Here is a 16,671-nt window from a genome sequence, read left to right as displayed (position 1 = left end):
ACAATATGATGATCAGAAGAGACAGAAGGAGGGGGAGGAGGAGGAAGAGGAAGAAAGGGAGGAGGGAGAGGATGAAAAGAGGAGGGAGAGGAGGAAAGGAGGAGGGAGAGGATGAAAAGAGGAAGGAGAGGAGGAAAGGAAGAGGGAGAGGAGGATGGGAGTGCTCTGTTTCTTTCAGGAGCCAACATCTTCTATTAATTCTCCAAAACAACAAAACAGTGGGAAAGAGGAGAGGCGCTGATGCAAGCTCTCCAAACCTTTTAGAAAACAGAGTTGTTTCTTTGGTCACATACATGTAAATCTACAAGATTGACTCCACAGATATTATGGGATTCGGTACTTTTCATAAAGGAATCCCCAACTGTTACCATGGTAGAATGGAGCATGTACAATACTCAGCTGCAGCTGGCCGTGTTGTAAACCAGCATGTTAAGGACAAGAAGGGACGTGCACAGTGAGCATGGTAGGCACTGTAAGAATCAAGATGTCTTCCTGAAGTGGGAGAAGGAAAGGATCAGGAAAGAATCAAAGTCAAAGGGAAGGCTCCTGAGTTCATTTGAGGCTCCAGCCTGTTCAGTCCAGGGAAGCACTTTGTGAGAACAGAACAGAGCCTGAGCTGCTGGAGCCCATGCCCCAGGAATCCCTGGCTCAGTAGATGTACAAATGGAAAGGAAAGACCTAAACTGTAAAACAAAAACAGGGCATACCCAAAACAGGAGGGAGTGAAGAATGTGTCAAGTGTACAAGTTTTACTTACCACCCCTTGAGGAAAACGACCTCCGCTGTACACTCCGAGCCTTCTCTGGTTCATAGACACCATGTGTGATATACATTTTGTGTAATTCAGGATTGATTTTATCAGGAACCATTCGTGGACTTCCTTGGTATAAATGCAGCACTTGTCTGTTACCTGAAATGGCTTTATAAATATTTTTTTTGTTGGACTGACTCTGATTATATGTCTGCAAAACAAACACAAAATATAATGTTTTCATTGTTTTTGTAGTAATCATTTAGCTATAATAAGCAGTATGTCTAAGATATGTAAATTAATGTTTATTTTAAACATAAAATTATACTTTGATTCACTTAAGTACTGCAGAACAGAATTCCTATAGTCTTGAATGTGAAAACAGATCCCTAACTTAGATTCTTGAGGAAAGTCATTTTAAAAAGCTTAACTTAAAACTATTTGTAAAAAGGAAAAATACATACATATATGTGAGACTCTCATGGAACGATTTATTTTTATTGGCTTATTGCTTTTGATATGGCCGACATTTGAACCTACGTATAAGGTTATATTTGGTGCAGGGGAGATTTACAGGAGAGGCAATGAAGCCTTCAGTTCAGCTTGTTCATCTGTCTGCGTTTCCACTTTCTTCACTGTCTCCAAAACATGAACACTTTTTGGCATGAGCTGGATTGGATGGTACAGACAATCTAGAGCACTTGAAATGCTGCACAGTACACATGAAGTCCTCATTAAGTATGAGACTTTATTACCATTTCACAGATCAGAAAACACATATCTGGATAAAGATGTTAAGCGGTCTGGCTAGGCAATAAAATCAGAATGTAGATCCATTATTTTACATGTAAACATTACATTAGGATCATTTTATGGGTAACACATATTATAATCATATGAACAGTCTTACTGAATGGAATTCATTTTTCAGGTTGAATTGAAGGGTAAATAAAACATTTCAAATCAGTTTCTAAAAACTATTAGAGATGTTGGGAGACTGTATAATGTGACATTGTGTATTTACTTCCTGAATTTGTCCCAATGTGTTATAAAACTGGTCAGTATTTTACTGTAATAGTGTAAAAAGTGTAATATCATATTTAGAAAGTTCTGGTACCCATGACTATAGAGAATATTAGTATAGTTCAAGTTCCTTTTCAAATAGATGAGGCACCAGCACACCTCAGGGAAGACCTAGAACATCTATCTATACATTAGGTTTTACATACAGTGTGTCAGCTCCGGTGCATGCTAAGGTTAGCTTTTCATAAATTTATTTAGCTAATTATGTAAGATTCAAAAATACTGTTAAAGGAAAACAATCTAAGCGTACGGATGTAGAGTACAGGGAGGGGCTGCATACATAGCTGGCTGGGTGAAGTGCTTGCCCAACATACAGGAATTGTAGCAGCACTGATACACAGATTTAATTTAAATAGTACTTAAGAAATAAAGGCCAGGCCAGGCGTGATGGCGCACGCCTTTAATTCCTCCACTCGGAAGGCAGAGGCAGGCGGATTTCTGAGTTCAAGGCCAGCCTGGTCTACAAAGTGAGTTACAGGACAGCCAGGGCCAGAGAAACCCTGTCTGGAAAAAAAAACAAAACAAAAAAGAAATGAGGCCAGAAGATCACAAGTTCTTGGTCCTCCTTGGCCATCATAAAGTGAGTTCAAACCAGCCTGGGATACATGAGATGCTGTCATTAAAAGAAAAGTGGGAAAAGAATACATATTAGTTGTTATATCGTAGGATACTTGAGTTATAATGAAGTACCAAAATGTGTTTCCTCAAATAAGAAAAAATTAGGAAAGTGAATTCTGCCAAGAATTCTTCCTTATAATCAAGACAAACTAAGAATCTCATAACAATGTAGGCGCATTTGCTCGGAGTGCTTGGGTTCTGGATGCTAGAAGACTGTTCTTGGGTTGTCTCTCAAATTTCGATGCCAGTCAGGCTTACACAATCCACTTACACGCTCTTCCCGTCCTTCAGCGAGGATAACGACAATCCTGCCTTGCCGTTTGCGGCCAGTTCTACCCATGCGCTGGATGAGGCGGATTGGGCTCTTCTGGGCATCAAAGCATATTATAAGATCCACTTCCCCTATATCCAAACCTTCTTCTCCGACACAGGTGGAAACCAGGGTGTTATAGCCACCGTCTCGGAACTGTCTCACCACCTCAAACACAAACAACACAAAAATCAAATCACTTCACGGAAATATCACGGATTTGCAGAGTTTGCATTTTTCCACATTCATCTTGAAAAGGTGAAATCAGATTTTAAAGCGTTCAGAACATCCCATGGGGGTGGGGAACACAGGATGCCATAAAATGACAAAATAAGCCAAAACAGTGCTGATAAAATGGAAAGAACAGTCCTAATTCCTTTGTTTTAATAATGACTATGAAGCCAAGTCACTCTGGTAATAACTTCGTTTCTCTACAAGGAAGCTTAGTTTTACTTTTTGCATCACTGAGAGGAGAAGAGGGCAGGGAAAAAGCCTGGGGTCAATTCCTCCTATTTATCTGTACCTTAGAACTAAATGTATGATTCTGCATAGCTGAACTAAGAATGGTCAGTACTGGAATGGCCATGCGCACTTTAAATCCTAGCATCCAGGAGGCAGATGAGTCTGAGTTGCAGACCAGCTAGGGCTACAAAGTGAGACCCAGTCTCTAAATAGATAAGAAAATCAGAAAGAATGCCTCAGGTCTCCAAGCCAGCTCAGCATGTAAGAACACTTGCCAGCAAGCCTCACTACCTGAGTGTGACCTCTGGGAGGGAGAAGAGGAGAACAACTGATCTCTACGCGAATGCTGTGACATGTGTGAGTCTACACACAATGTAAGGTTAAAATAAGGGCGGTAGAGATGGATCAACAATTAAAAGCACCTGCTATTCTTGTAGAAGACCCAGGTTTGGTCCCCAGAACCCACATCAAGCAGGTTCATAACCATCTATAACTCTAGCTCCAAGGGATCTGACACCCTTTCGATCTCTATTTGAATCATATGTACGTATACACACACACACACATAATGAAAAATAAAAATGTTTGTAGAATTGAACTCCTAGAACTCTGGCACCCCACAGGCAAACGTGGGCTGCATGCTAGAGATGTAAGAGCAGAATCAATCACCACTAAGCGGCTGTAATGGACACATCTGAAACCCTAGTGCTTGGAGGAAGAAACAGAAGCATCCTCGCCTATGTAAACCTGTTATGTCAAAACTCCAAAAAATAAATGAATCACTAAATGTTTCAGAACCTGTATAAAACACATCTGATCTTTCAAAACGTGCCTATCTTTACTTGCATATTAATTATAAACTTATCTTTTTATTGTTGTTGCAGGGTTCATTTGTATGTTTGTTTGAGACAGTCTTACTATGTAAGACTCTGGATGGCCTAGAATATGCTATGTAGACCAGGCTAGCCCTGAACTCAGGCTAGCCCCATCTCTGCCTCCTGAGTGCTGGCATTAAAGATATGCCCTATGACAACCAAACTAGAAGATGGGTTACAACAGAGCTAATCCATTCTATTTTTATTTCATTACCTGCATAATTAATAATTAGTTACCTGCAGTTGTTCCTTCTGGGTAAAACCTTTAGTGTTTTTCCCTGAAGCATGGCCAACAAAGGTCATCACTCTAATAACTGGCCGGTGCTGTAAAAGCATTTCTGCAATCTCCTCAACGCTATCTCGGAATGAAGAGAAGATCATAACTCTGCTCTCGTGGCATTTCTTCTCAGGGGTGTTTTTAGCTGTGGGACAGGAAATATGCTATGTTTTTAAAGAAGCATTTAAAGCTAAGAAGGTAGTAGATGGCCTAGCATGTGCAAAGCCTTCTGCTTACTGCCTAAGACTGCACACCAAACGGAAGAGCATTGCAGGAGTACCTACTGGAAAGCAGAAGCCTGAAACCATGCACTCATGAATACCTACTTCAAAAAGACTTAAGACATTCAGCTCCCTGTTTCTCATTGGCTACCATAAAATCATGGCTCAAGAAATCAGCTCAGTACCTGCCTAACCCATCAATTCAAGCATATGCATGTTACTTCCCCTGCACTATAGAGCTCCAACTGAGCGCACCAATCTGCTCCATCTTCACTACAGACCCTGTCCACTCCAAACCTGCTAGTCTTTCCTATTCACCACAATGGCTGATTACTGCAGCCTATATCCGGGTACTGGCCTGTGTCTCAGTGCTCAGGAAGAGGTAGAAGATGCTGCTGAGAGACCACTCCCTCTCTGGGTGTTTCCCAGTGATCTAGAACCCCAGCATCACTAAACCTACTTGAGCTGGTTGGTTCTCTACTTCCCTTATACTGCCACAAAGGAAGCTTTTCATGTAAAGCCGTAGTTTTAGAATTCCATTATTTCTTTCGCTCCCACCTATCCTAACGCTCCAGAAGTTATAAATATCATTATCCAGAGTAATTAGGCTCCACCTCCTCCCTAGGGATTTTACTTTTTTTCAGTTAACCAGTTAACACTTTGTCTTAAAACTACTAACTGTTACACACCATTCCATGACTTGAAGTGTTCAAGTATAACTTCTTCCAGTTTCTTTAACTTTGGATGACTATAGACAAATTTTTTCTCTTTATTTCCTGACGAGGAAGAAAAAAAACAAAAACAATTATTTTTTCCTATATAGTCCCATACCAAAAATATGGTCTTGAACTCAGAGACCTGCCCGCCTCCCTCAGGACTGCAGGGATGTGTAGCACCCTGCTCAGCCCACATCAATTCTCTTACTGTGGAGGAGCACATCTTTTTGAAAGTACACGGGAGGACTGGATTGGTGGCTCAGCAGGTAAGAGCACACACTGCACTTGCAGAAGACCTGGGTTTGGTTCCTAGCTCTCACATCAGGCGACTCACAACCACTGTAACTGCAGTTCCTCTGGCCTCCACAGGCATCCCCCACCCCACCCCACCCCCACACCCCTACCCCCACACACGGAAACACACATACATGTAGTCATAATAAAAATAAATCTAAAACAAAGAAAAAAATACACGTTAAAACTTAAATTTTTTTCCCTTGGCTGTGGTGGTACACAGTTGTAAGTCCAGCACTTGGGAGGTTGAAGAAGGAGAATTAAGATTTCAAGGCCAGCCTCAGTTACAGAGAGTGCTCAAGGCTAAGCCTTAGCACATAAGGTCCTGTCTCAAAAAAATGCCCCAAACACAAAACCTTATTTTTTGCCTGCTAAATGTAAGTACCCTTTAGATAGCATGTAAGTGCAACAAAACCTTTAATTTTCATGAAAATGTTCTGAGAACTCAGATAGATTCAGCAAAACAAAAGGGAATAAAAAATATATTTTTAGTTAAACTACATCTCAATATTGAGTAGTTCTGAGACTTTTCAATACCAGTAACTACTACTGATATAGCCATTTAAAGTTTATTAGCCTTATATAAATCTGTATACATCACTTTTAATATCACTGGCTCACTTAGCATTTAGCAAGACTGTAGCTATAGAAATAGAAGCATGTATACGCAGATGTACACAGACAGGGAAAAGTCTCAACATTCATCTTAACAAGGAACACCATATGTAGTCGTAGTTATTTTTCTGAAGGGGTCTTTGATGCTGCTGGAGCTGCCTACAATCTTGGGCTGAAGCAAGCCTCCTTCCTCAGCGTCCCAAGCAGCTGTCACTGTACTCAGTTAAAAGACCACAGTTTTCCCTGAAACACCAGACCTCTCTGGAAAGCCGAAGCATCGCTGGCGCTGGCTGGTGCAAACACACTCTGCAGGTGAGTGTACAGCTTCATGAAGTCCTCATTTCGGCTGAGCTCATTTTTTGCCCGTGTCATTCCTTCAGGAGATATGAAAAGGTTTCATAAATAAGAACAGTTACTCCTTATTAAAAAGAAATGAGACTTTAGCTAGGAGGCAAACTTCTCCTATTTAACATGGACGTAATAATCTGGCCTAGTTCCACATTCACAAGGTAAAGTGTAGACAGAAGGTTCTTTGGAGTCCATTGTGTTGGATGGTGTTTTGAAGTGGACGCGGGTGAAAGACTAAGGCAGATTCCTGAAGGAACGCTTAGCTGAAGCAGACACAGGAGAGAGGATGCTATGCTAAAGCAAGCATGTGAACAGACACATGATGAAGAATTCTTTGTGAATGACACACATGTATTGGTCCACCTTGCACCGTGTAGTGGAACTGAATTTGTTAAGACTCCATAGAAAGAAACGCACCAAAAAACATCTGGTGATGTTCTGCAGTTTCTTGCTGCTTCTGTGGATTTGGGCTGACCGGATGCATGTGCTGAGGCAAGACCCAAGGAGGATATGTGATGTTTGGAGGGATATAATAAATAGGATTCGCTGGACAGTGCCAGTGGCTGAGCTAGGCCTGCTTATAGAGCTATCTGTGCAAAGCTTGTGAGTCTCACATCTTCGCAGATCTTTGTTGGGAGAAGCACAGCTGAAAACTTCTCCTAGTATCTCTCTGCTGACTTGACTGAGGCCTGGCTGTCTCTGCTAGGTCGTGACACTGCTGGATTATACAACCCACACTTACAAGGCCCCATGCTCACCAATAAATGATCAACACAAAAGGAACTCAATGGTATTTAAGGAGGTTTTTCTTTCATATTGCTTTGTCTGGGTATTTTTTGCTTTACGGTCTCTGCTGATTCTTTATGGTTTCTGATTTTGTTTTCATGGGTTTTGCTTTTCTGTGTGCATATGTGTTTCTTTCTTTTTTTAATTTCTTGTTCTGGTTTTGGTTTTGTTGTTGTTGCTGTTGTTTTGCCTATTTGTTTTCTAAAGAGAAAGAAAGAAGTAGAGATGGATTGGTTGGGAGGTGGGGAGGATTTGGGAGAAGACCAAGGAAACAGTGACCAGAATATACTTGCATGAAAAAAAAAATATTTTCACTGCAAAAAAAAATATACAAGTTTAAGTGGATTCAAACCTTGGTTTTGGCTCAATGTCTTGAACCAGAATAACACGTCATTGTTTCTTTGAAATAATTTCCTATAACTTACCTTTAGTTCCATCCATGATTCCAGAAAGAAAGAAATACAATGACCGCATTCCCATTTGCTGCAGTAACTCATAACCATGATATAAACTAATGCAGAGGGCAAACTCCCCTTCAATTATGCCTTGCTGAATTCCCTGCAAGAAACATGTCAAATTTATCCAGAGAAGAAATGACAATGTCAACTCCATGCCACTGTCACAGTAATACAGTAAGGGTCAGAAGACCAGAATCACCATCTATACTGGTTATAACTTGACAGTTCTACAGAGTGTCACATGACAGGGTGTGGCCATGTAAGTATCATGTAGTTTCTATATAAAGCCCATCCCTTAAAATAAGTAATCAAAGCCAGGCGAGGTGGTGCAGGCCTTTAATCCCAGCACTTGGGAGGCAGAGGCAGGAGGATTTCTGAGTTTGAGGCCAGCCTGGTCTACAAAGTGAGTTCCAGGACAGCCAGAGCTACACAGAGAAACCCTGTCTCGAAAAACAAAAAAACAAAAACAAAACAAAACAAAAAAGAAAAGAAAAAAAGGAATCAACAGGAAACTGGTATTTATTATTTTTCTTCATAGGTAAATTATCTGCAATATATAGGCTGTTCATGTGCCCTTTCAAAGCCATTATTAATTATCTATAGGTCAAGCACTGAGGCAAATATGTGAGCTAGGATGGAAGCGGAAAGTAGTTGGATAGACTTGGTCTCATGAAGGACAAATACTTTGTTAATTTCTCTCTCTCTCTCTCTCTCTCTCTCTCTCTCTCTCTCTGTGTGTGTGTGTGTGTGTGTGTGTGTGTGTGTGTGTGACAACTCTCCTTGAATCACACACCCTCCATGACTAAACTCAGGTCCTGAGGTTTGGTGGCTAGTGCTTTTTTTACTGCTCTCTCTGCTGTCTCCCCTACTCCTTTTGTTTGAGATGCAGTCTTACACTCTACCCCAAGCTGTTTTGTGAACTAATAGCAGTCCTCTTACCTCAGCTTCCCCAGGGCAAGAATAACAAATGCAGACCAACACACCTTCAATAAATTGTATGAAAAATTGTTACTGAACTTAATTAATATATACCTAAGAAATTACCATTTAGACTTTACCAGGCGCTCAATAAATATTTAGTTAATTACAACAAAACGTATTTAAAAATACATACCACAATATTTGGGGATGGGTTTTTCCTAAATTGATCTCTTGCCAGAATTATCTGGTATTTTGTTAGATTGGGAATGTCTCTTTTCATCAAAACATTTCTTTGAATCAAAGAACTGGCAAATGTTTCCAAAATCTGCAAATTTAAAAGAAATTTAGCTCAAGTTTACTTTTAAGTCCTTTTTCAAAATTCAGTGATGTTATGACATATGTGTGTGTTATGTTAAAAGTTCTATATTTAAGCTGGGTGGTGGTGGCGCACGCCTTTAATCCCAGCACTTGGGAGGCAGAGGCAGGTGGATTTCTGAGTTCGAGGCCAGCATGGTCTACAAAGTGAGTTCTAGGAAAGCCAGAGCTACACAGAGAAACCCTGTCTGGAAAAAACAAAACAAAACAAAAACAAAACGAAGAAAAAAAAGAAGTTCTATATTTAATAAAATATACTATAAAATTAATTTTTAAACACAAGACATCCAACTTCCAAAGCATTGCCATTTATATCTAGATGCCATCCACCTAAGAGTGGGCAGAAACATAAATTCAACTATAATTCAAGGCCATGTCTACTTCTTTTCTTTTCTTTTTCAGAGTTTAGGGTTGAACCCAAAGTCTTGCATAGAAAGGCACAAACAAGTACGCTATCAATGAACAACACCCCAACCCTATTTCTTTCTTTTCTTTTTCCTTCTTTCCCTCCCTTCCTCCCCACTTGTAAGGCAGATGCTCACTATGTATCCCTGGCTTGCACAACAACATTATGTAGACCAAGCTGGAACTCACAGAGATCCACCTGCCTCTGTCAGCTGGGAGAAAAGGTCTGTGTGTGACCATGCCTGGCCTACTAGCTTACTTATAAATCAGGACAAGCCCAAATTTGAGGAAAGGGAAACTATTTCATCTCTCAGTGGGATAACTTTGGTAGGGGTGGGGAATGGAAACCATTCTTAATCAGTGAGTATGAAGATTTGAAAACACATGGTTCTTCTCCTAGGATTCTAAGAACAAAGGACAGACAGAACAGCCTTGAAAAGAAAACACTAGCAGTTTCTCAATGGCTGCAATTCTGGCACAAAGTAATTGGGCCTTGTTATGGGATGCCTATTCTGTACACTGCAGGATGTCAGGCACTTCCTGGCCTCTATATATTAGGAGCAGTAATAACCCCACACTAGGCCCCCTTTCTCCCCTGTCCCCCTGCTCCCAGTTAAAACAACAACAAAGTGTCAGTACATTGCCATCACCTGATGGGGAATGCCACTTCTGTTCAAGAATATTATTATAAAAATATTCTAGGGGCTGCAGAGATGGCTCAGTGGTTAAGAGCACTACCTGCTCTTCCAGAAGACCTGAGTTCAATTCCCAGCAACCACAGAGTGGCTCACAACCATCTGTAAAGGGATCTGATACCCTCTTCTGGTGTGTCTGAAGACAGCTACAGTGTACTCACATACATAAAATAATTAATTCCTTAAAAAAAATTAAAAAAGAAAATATTCTAAAGAAACTACTGCCAACACCCAAGAGGCAGGAACAGGCAGATCTCCATGAATCCAAGGTCAGCCTGATCTACTTAGCAAGTTCTAGGATAGGCAGAGAGACCGTGTCTCAAAAATGAAAAGAAATTTCTGGCTGAATTAAGGATATATTGACTTTGTGAAAATTCAGAGCCACAGTTTTTCTGTAATGCTGCTTATATACATCTATTCATGTGTGTATTTCATACTGTGGTCCAAAGGTTCACTTAAAAAAATATACAATCAGCTAAGGATGCCTCAACCCTAGACAAAGAACTATAGGCAACTAAGGAATGCTGAGAGCGGCAGAGAAATCTTCCCCAGGGATGAGCACGCCAGCTGGTTTATAATACAAAGTCATGCTTTCCCAGACCCTTCCCTCTAAACCCTTGGGCATTCCTTCTAGGCCAGACAGCTTATCCCTGTCAGAGACGTCACCCGTGCTTTACAGCAGCCTAAGTAACTTCTGAGTTATCTTAGGGTCAGGCCGTCCTGGGTCCTCTGGGCTATGGGTCCTGTTTACCTCAGTCATTCTCCCTAGATCCTAATCGAGACAGGGTTTCTTTGTGTATCCCTGGCTGTCCTGACACTCACTTTGTAGACCAGGCTGGCCTCGAACTCAGAAATCCTCCTGCCTCTGCCTCCCGAGTGCTGGGATTAAAGGCGTGCGCCACCACGCCCAGCCCTAGACCCTAATCTTGAGCACTGTTTCTAAGACAACCAGAACCCACCTGGATGAAGCCATATATAGTTTGTAGACATGTCTTAACCTGTGTGGTACTCATGGGCCCGAGTGAATTGTTATGTAAAAACTTGTTTCCACACTTGTGGTGTGCTTAAATACAACAAAAATAAATGAGTTGATGTCAGACTCCTGAAGTATTGGCCAGTTACTAAAATCAGACTAAACTGAGTTTTAGTCTTCCCTCACCCAGATGTTTCCCTGTGGAGGTGTAAAGCTTTCAGGGACTGTTCACAATTCCTGTAATCTTAATACTCAAGAGGATTGGGGGGTGTGTGTGTGTCACAAGTTCGAATCCAGCCTAGGCTACATGGGGAAAAAAATAAAGCCCAGAGTTATTTAACTATATGTTCAGTAGGTACCCAGAAGCAATCCCAGCACCACCACAGCCAGCCGAAGGCTACTTGTTTCACGAATGCCCATTTTTGTATACAAAAAAAATGGTTTACTGCATATGAAAATAGGGCTGGCTGACCCCCAAAGTTTCAATTTCAGAGATGTTTTTCAACTTTATAATGATAATGATAATGAAATGGCGCATATATACTCTGCTATACGAAGTACAGCATAACGTTTACTATACTCTAACTGAGATCATCCCATTACCAGCTTATTTATCAGAGCCCCAAACTCATGAAAACAGCTTACCTGGATATACGTCTTTTGAATGGCTCCTAGTTCTTCCCCAAGGGGGACAACAAGCTTCTCAACTCTTCTTTCATGAGAGTAAGGCAAAATATCGGGAGACTCTTCCGAACGAAGCTCTATCTTCCCAATTAGTAGGTTAGTTATCACCTGTTGCACAGCCTATACAGGAACAGTGAGGTATAAGTTAGACAGCACACTTAGAAATCTGAAGCTTGCCTGGGCTAGATGACAAGACCCTGCATCAAAAACATGATACAGTAATAGACAGATATATGTAATACCTTTCACTTAAAACTTAGTGGGGAGTCGGGTGGTGGTGGCGCATGCCTTTAATCCCAGCACTTGGGAGGCAGAGGCAGGCAGATTTCCGAGTTCGAGGCCAGCCTGGTCTACAGAGTGAGTTCCAGGACAGTCAGGGCTATACAGAGAAACCCTGTCTCGAAAAACCAAAAAAAAAAAAAAAAAAACTTAGTGGGACTTAGATCTACTGTGTAAGAAGACTACAGCCCTAACACTATGATTCAGTAGTTAAAAGAAACAAGCCTGTCCTGTGGGGTGCAACCCCATGCCTGGCAGGGCCTCATGGCCAAGGGCCTCCTGGGCTTTGGACCAAGTTTTAACCCAGATCTACTGTGGAGAGCTTTGGGGGCTGCAAGACAGGAATCTGACATTGGCCAAGGACAAGCAAATGGGCTTCAGGTAGGAATCTGACATCAGGTCAGGACAAGGAAGCAAGCTCAGGCAGGAATCTGATTTTAGGCTAGAACAAAGAAGCAACCTTCAGTCATGAATATGACTTTGGGCTAGGACAGGGCAGTAGGTTCAGATACCTTGGTCAGCTGGATAAGCCCTTAGAAAAAGTGATCAAGGGACTCTGTGTATTGCCTTGCTTGTTCCTTGACTATTTGTGTTTATTGTCTTGCTTGTTCTTAAGCCTAGAACTGACCTTATTATTTGCATGTAATTAAAATGGTATAAAAGCAGGTTGGGAAAAAATAAACCCGCCAGAGCTTCAGAACTGGCTGGGGTCATGCTACAGTGTTTGTCTAATTGTCCTTTTTCTTTTTAATCCTCACTCCTTGACTGACTGAGCTGGCTTGGTCAAGCTACAAAGTGAGATTCTACCTCACAAACAAAACAAAACATAAGGAATTCAGACTTAGTTTAACTAAAAAAATACTCTGAGGCAAGAACCACATCTTAAGATTTAGAGAGATGGCTCAGTGGTTAAGAGTCTGTCTTTCCAAAGGATCCAGCTTCAGCTCCTAGCACCCATATGACAGTTCACAACTGTCTAACTCTAGTTCCTGAGGATCCGACACCCTCTTCTGACCTCCCTAGGCACCAGGTATGCACATGTACACAGACATAGATGGAGGCAAAACATTCATACTTATAAAATAATAAAATACCTTTTCAAAACCAATCTCATCTAAATCACCTTTGTATACCTGAAACACAGGACCAATGCACCCACCATGCTTACTGTATGAGCTCCATGGATGCAAGCACCACATTTACACCATTTCATAAAATTAACGCTCAGCTGGGTGGTGGTGGCAGTGGCAGCCGCACACACCTTTAATCCCTGCACTCAGTAGGCAGAGGCAAACAGATCTGAGTTCAAGGCCAGCCTGGTCTATAGAGTGATTTCAGGACAGCCAGGACTACAAGAGTATCCATGTCTTGAAGGTCAAAGCCAATTAACTAAATAAATAAAATTAAGGCTTTCAATTATTATTATCTATTTAATAGAGTCAGTGTTTTATTGTGTAGCTCTGGTCATACTGGAACTCACTACATAGACCAGGTCGACCTTAGACTCACAGAGATCTGCTTGCTTCTGCTTCCTCAGTGCTGGAACTATAGGCATGTACATTAAAAAATAATATATATATATATATATATATATATATATATATATATATATATATAGAGAGAGAGAGAGAGAGAGAATATGTTTGTAATATGTATATAAATGTGTATATATGTATGTATATGTATGTGTGTATATATATATATATATATACACACACACACATTCACTCAACAATTTTCCTGCTGTTGCTAAATATTTATTTAGAGACAGTGTCATTTTAACTATATTGGCCTAGATCTCACTATATAACTCAGAGTGGCCTCAAACTAGAGGCAATGTTCCTGTGCTAGGCCTACTAAGTGCTGGGATCACAGTTGTAAGCTACCGTTCCACCTCAACAAATATTTGGGTAAATTCCATAGGCCAGGCATTTGGTTAGTGAAAAACTATTGGTAAAATGGGCTTAACTACTGTGTGCATATATTTTATAGTTTGGTTGGGGCAGAAAGATAAATACTCTTTTTAAAAGGCAAATTATAATGACTTTTAAATTAAGAAACAATAGGGCTGGATAGATGGTTAAGCAGTGATTAAGACTGCTTGCTACAAAAGCATGAAGACCTCCATCTGGGTCCGAGTAAAGGTTACTCTAACAAGTAAGAAGCTGGATGTGACTATATGTACATCATTACAACTCAGTACTGTGGGAGCAGAAGAGTCCTGGGCTGGGTGGCTTCCAGCATACATCTAAGTTAAGTGACAAGCCTTGTATCAAAGGAGGTGGGTAACAGAGCTAGATGTCTGCCTTTCTCCTGTGGACTCTGTGTTTGAGCCCAAGCAGGAACATCACTTATGCACACATGCACACCCACACAAATCATCAAAGAAAAACTAACATGACAAGGAAAGCTGGATTTTGATAATCTAGTTTAATTAGATCTTTTTAAAAAGGGGATATTTAAGCATTAATAAAGAGGAGAAGAAGAGATGCAATTTCTACTTGTCCTAAAGACTATATATGAAGTATGGAATTGCCAAAGAATAAAACAAGATTACGTACAGAGGAAAAAAAAAGAGGCTTGCAGTGTGTCAGAGGTAAAACAACCTTAGAAAACAGCAGATGAAGACCACACTGCTAAGAAACCAGGATGCTGTGCAATATAATTCAGAATCTGACTTGGGGCTTAGGGCATTGCTTCAGTAGCAGACTGCATGCACAGCATGAAGCCCAGGTTCAATTACCTGTACTAAGTGGGCAAAGTCTGCATTTTTTACTAGTGCCCAAAGACACCTGGAAAAAATGGGTGATGGTCAGAGCAGAAAACACCCCAAGATTTTGTCATACCAGGGGTTAAGAAATGCGTTTAAAAAGTATCAGGTGGTATGGTGTGATGTGATGTGTGGTGTGGTGTGATGTGTGGTATGGTGTGGTGTGGTGTGGTGTGTGATGTGTGGTATGGTGTGGTGTATGGTGTGCTGTAGTTTGATGTGTGAAATGATGTGATGTGTGGTGTGGTGTATTGTGTTGTGTTGTGTGGTGTAGTATGGTATGATATGTGGTATGGTATGATATGTGGTATGGTATGATATGTGGTATGGTGTGGTGGTGTGTGGTGTGTGATGTGTAGTATGGTGTGGTGTATGGTGTGCTGTAGTTTGATGTGTGAAATGATGTGATGTGTGGTGTGCTGTATTGTGTTGTGTTGTGTGGTGTAGTATGGTATGATATGTGGTATGGTATGATATGTGGTATGGTATGATGTGTAGTGTGGTGTGGTGTGTGATGTGTGCTGTGATATGTGTTGTAGTGTGTGTGGTGTTACTAACAGACACAGGATCCATTTCAAAATGTTCCCAATGGGAACTAAGACAACTGGCAACAAAATAATGCCTGATTTATTCCACAGAAAAACAATGAATATACACTAGTGCACATGAACATAAGTAAGTAAATTGGGTTTTGAGAGAACACGGGTCTTTATTGCAGAGGTCGCAGTGTACGTGTCAACTTGTCTAGGAATACACTGCAGTGGGAGAGTACTTGCCCTAGGAAGCACAATAACTTGGGTTCATTCCCAGCACAGAATTTCTTTGGCCTGGTGATTGCATGTCTATGGGACCAGGATTCAGAAGTGAAGGCAGGAGGATAGAGTTCAAGGTCATCTTCAGTTACATAGCGAGTTCAAGGCCACCCTGAAATACATAGGGCCCTTTCTCAAAAAACAAAAACAAAAAAAAAACTAAGTAAAAGAAACTAGGGAAAGGAAGGAAGAAATGACAAAGCTTCAATGTTAAAGAAGTAACTGCTGCAGCTAGAACTGTAACGAGATGCTGAAGCAGGACGTGTGCATGCTTTCAGTGAAGCTCCTCCACAAGGTAAGAAAGGGAAGCTTACAACACAGAAGACCAGAACCAATCCGATCAATAGCATGCATTTCTTGCTAGCCTATGCGGAGCAAGGTTCTACTTCATTTCTAGAACATCCCAAAAGCACCAGACAAACCCAAACTGAGTGATATTCCACTAAACAGCTCACGCCTACTCTTTAAAAGCATACCGTCAGGGCTGGAGGGATGTATCAGAGGTTATGAGCACTAGCTGCTCTTCCAGAAGACTGGGGTTCAATTCCAGTGACACCCACATGGCAGCTCACAACTGGATGTAACTCCTGTTCTAGGGGATCGGGCACCCTCACGCAGACATGCTATATAAATTATTTAAAACAAAACAAAAAAAAAAGCACACAGTCTTGGGAAGTAAGACTGAACTACCATCACATCTTGGACTGAAGCGAAGAGACATTGTATTTAACCACAAAGTAGGATCTTAGATCAAAATGCAGAGTACAAAAAAACATGGGGGTGGTGTGTATGAGGAGCACACTGGAAAAGCTCAGTAAGATCTGCAAAGGAGGTATTAGTTTGCCCTTTTAATATTGTGGTTTAAATGTATAGTTATATCGATACTAACACCAGGAAAAGCAAGGTGAAAGTCATATAAACATTTTAATCTTCTACAAATTAT

The 16,671-nt window shown here is 41.0% G+C and overlaps 1 protein-coding gene across 4 annotated transcripts in view; it reads right to left on the bottom strand.

Annotated features, from left to right (window-relative positions):
- Fancm (FA complementation group M) overlaps positions 1-16,671 on the bottom strand; it is a 58,317-nt gene that overhangs the window by 34,186 nt on the left and 7,460 nt on the right. For 3 of the 4 annotated variants that reach the window (XM_021179626.3, XM_029484735.2, XM_085830391.1), the window contains exons 4-11: positions 11,829-11,987; positions 8,929-9,060; positions 7,782-7,914; positions 6,480-6,596; positions 5,287-5,373; positions 4,337-4,521; positions 2,724-2,930; positions 758-962 (exon numbers count right to left, since the gene is read on the bottom strand). In XM_021179626.3, coding sequence (XP_021035285.1) covers positions 758-962; positions 2,724-2,930; positions 4,337-4,521; positions 5,287-5,373; positions 6,480-6,596; positions 7,782-7,914; positions 8,929-9,060; positions 11,829-11,987 — 1,225 coding nt within the window. Of the gene's footprint in view, positions 1-749; positions 963-2,723; positions 2,931-4,336; positions 4,522-5,286; positions 5,374-6,479; positions 6,597-7,781; positions 7,915-8,928; positions 9,061-11,828; positions 11,988-16,671 lie in introns of those variants that run through there. The other variant, XM_085830392.1, reaches the window with a different exon arrangement.

This window comes from Mus caroli, unplaced genomic scaffold (assembly GCF_978045245.1).
Source record: "Mus caroli unplaced genomic scaffold, Mus_caroli_1 scaffold_14, whole genome shotgun sequence".
Lineage (NCBI taxonomy): Eukaryota > Metazoa > Chordata > Mammalia > Rodentia > Muridae > Mus > Mus caroli.
This window is presented reverse-complemented; position numbering and strand designations above follow the sequence as displayed.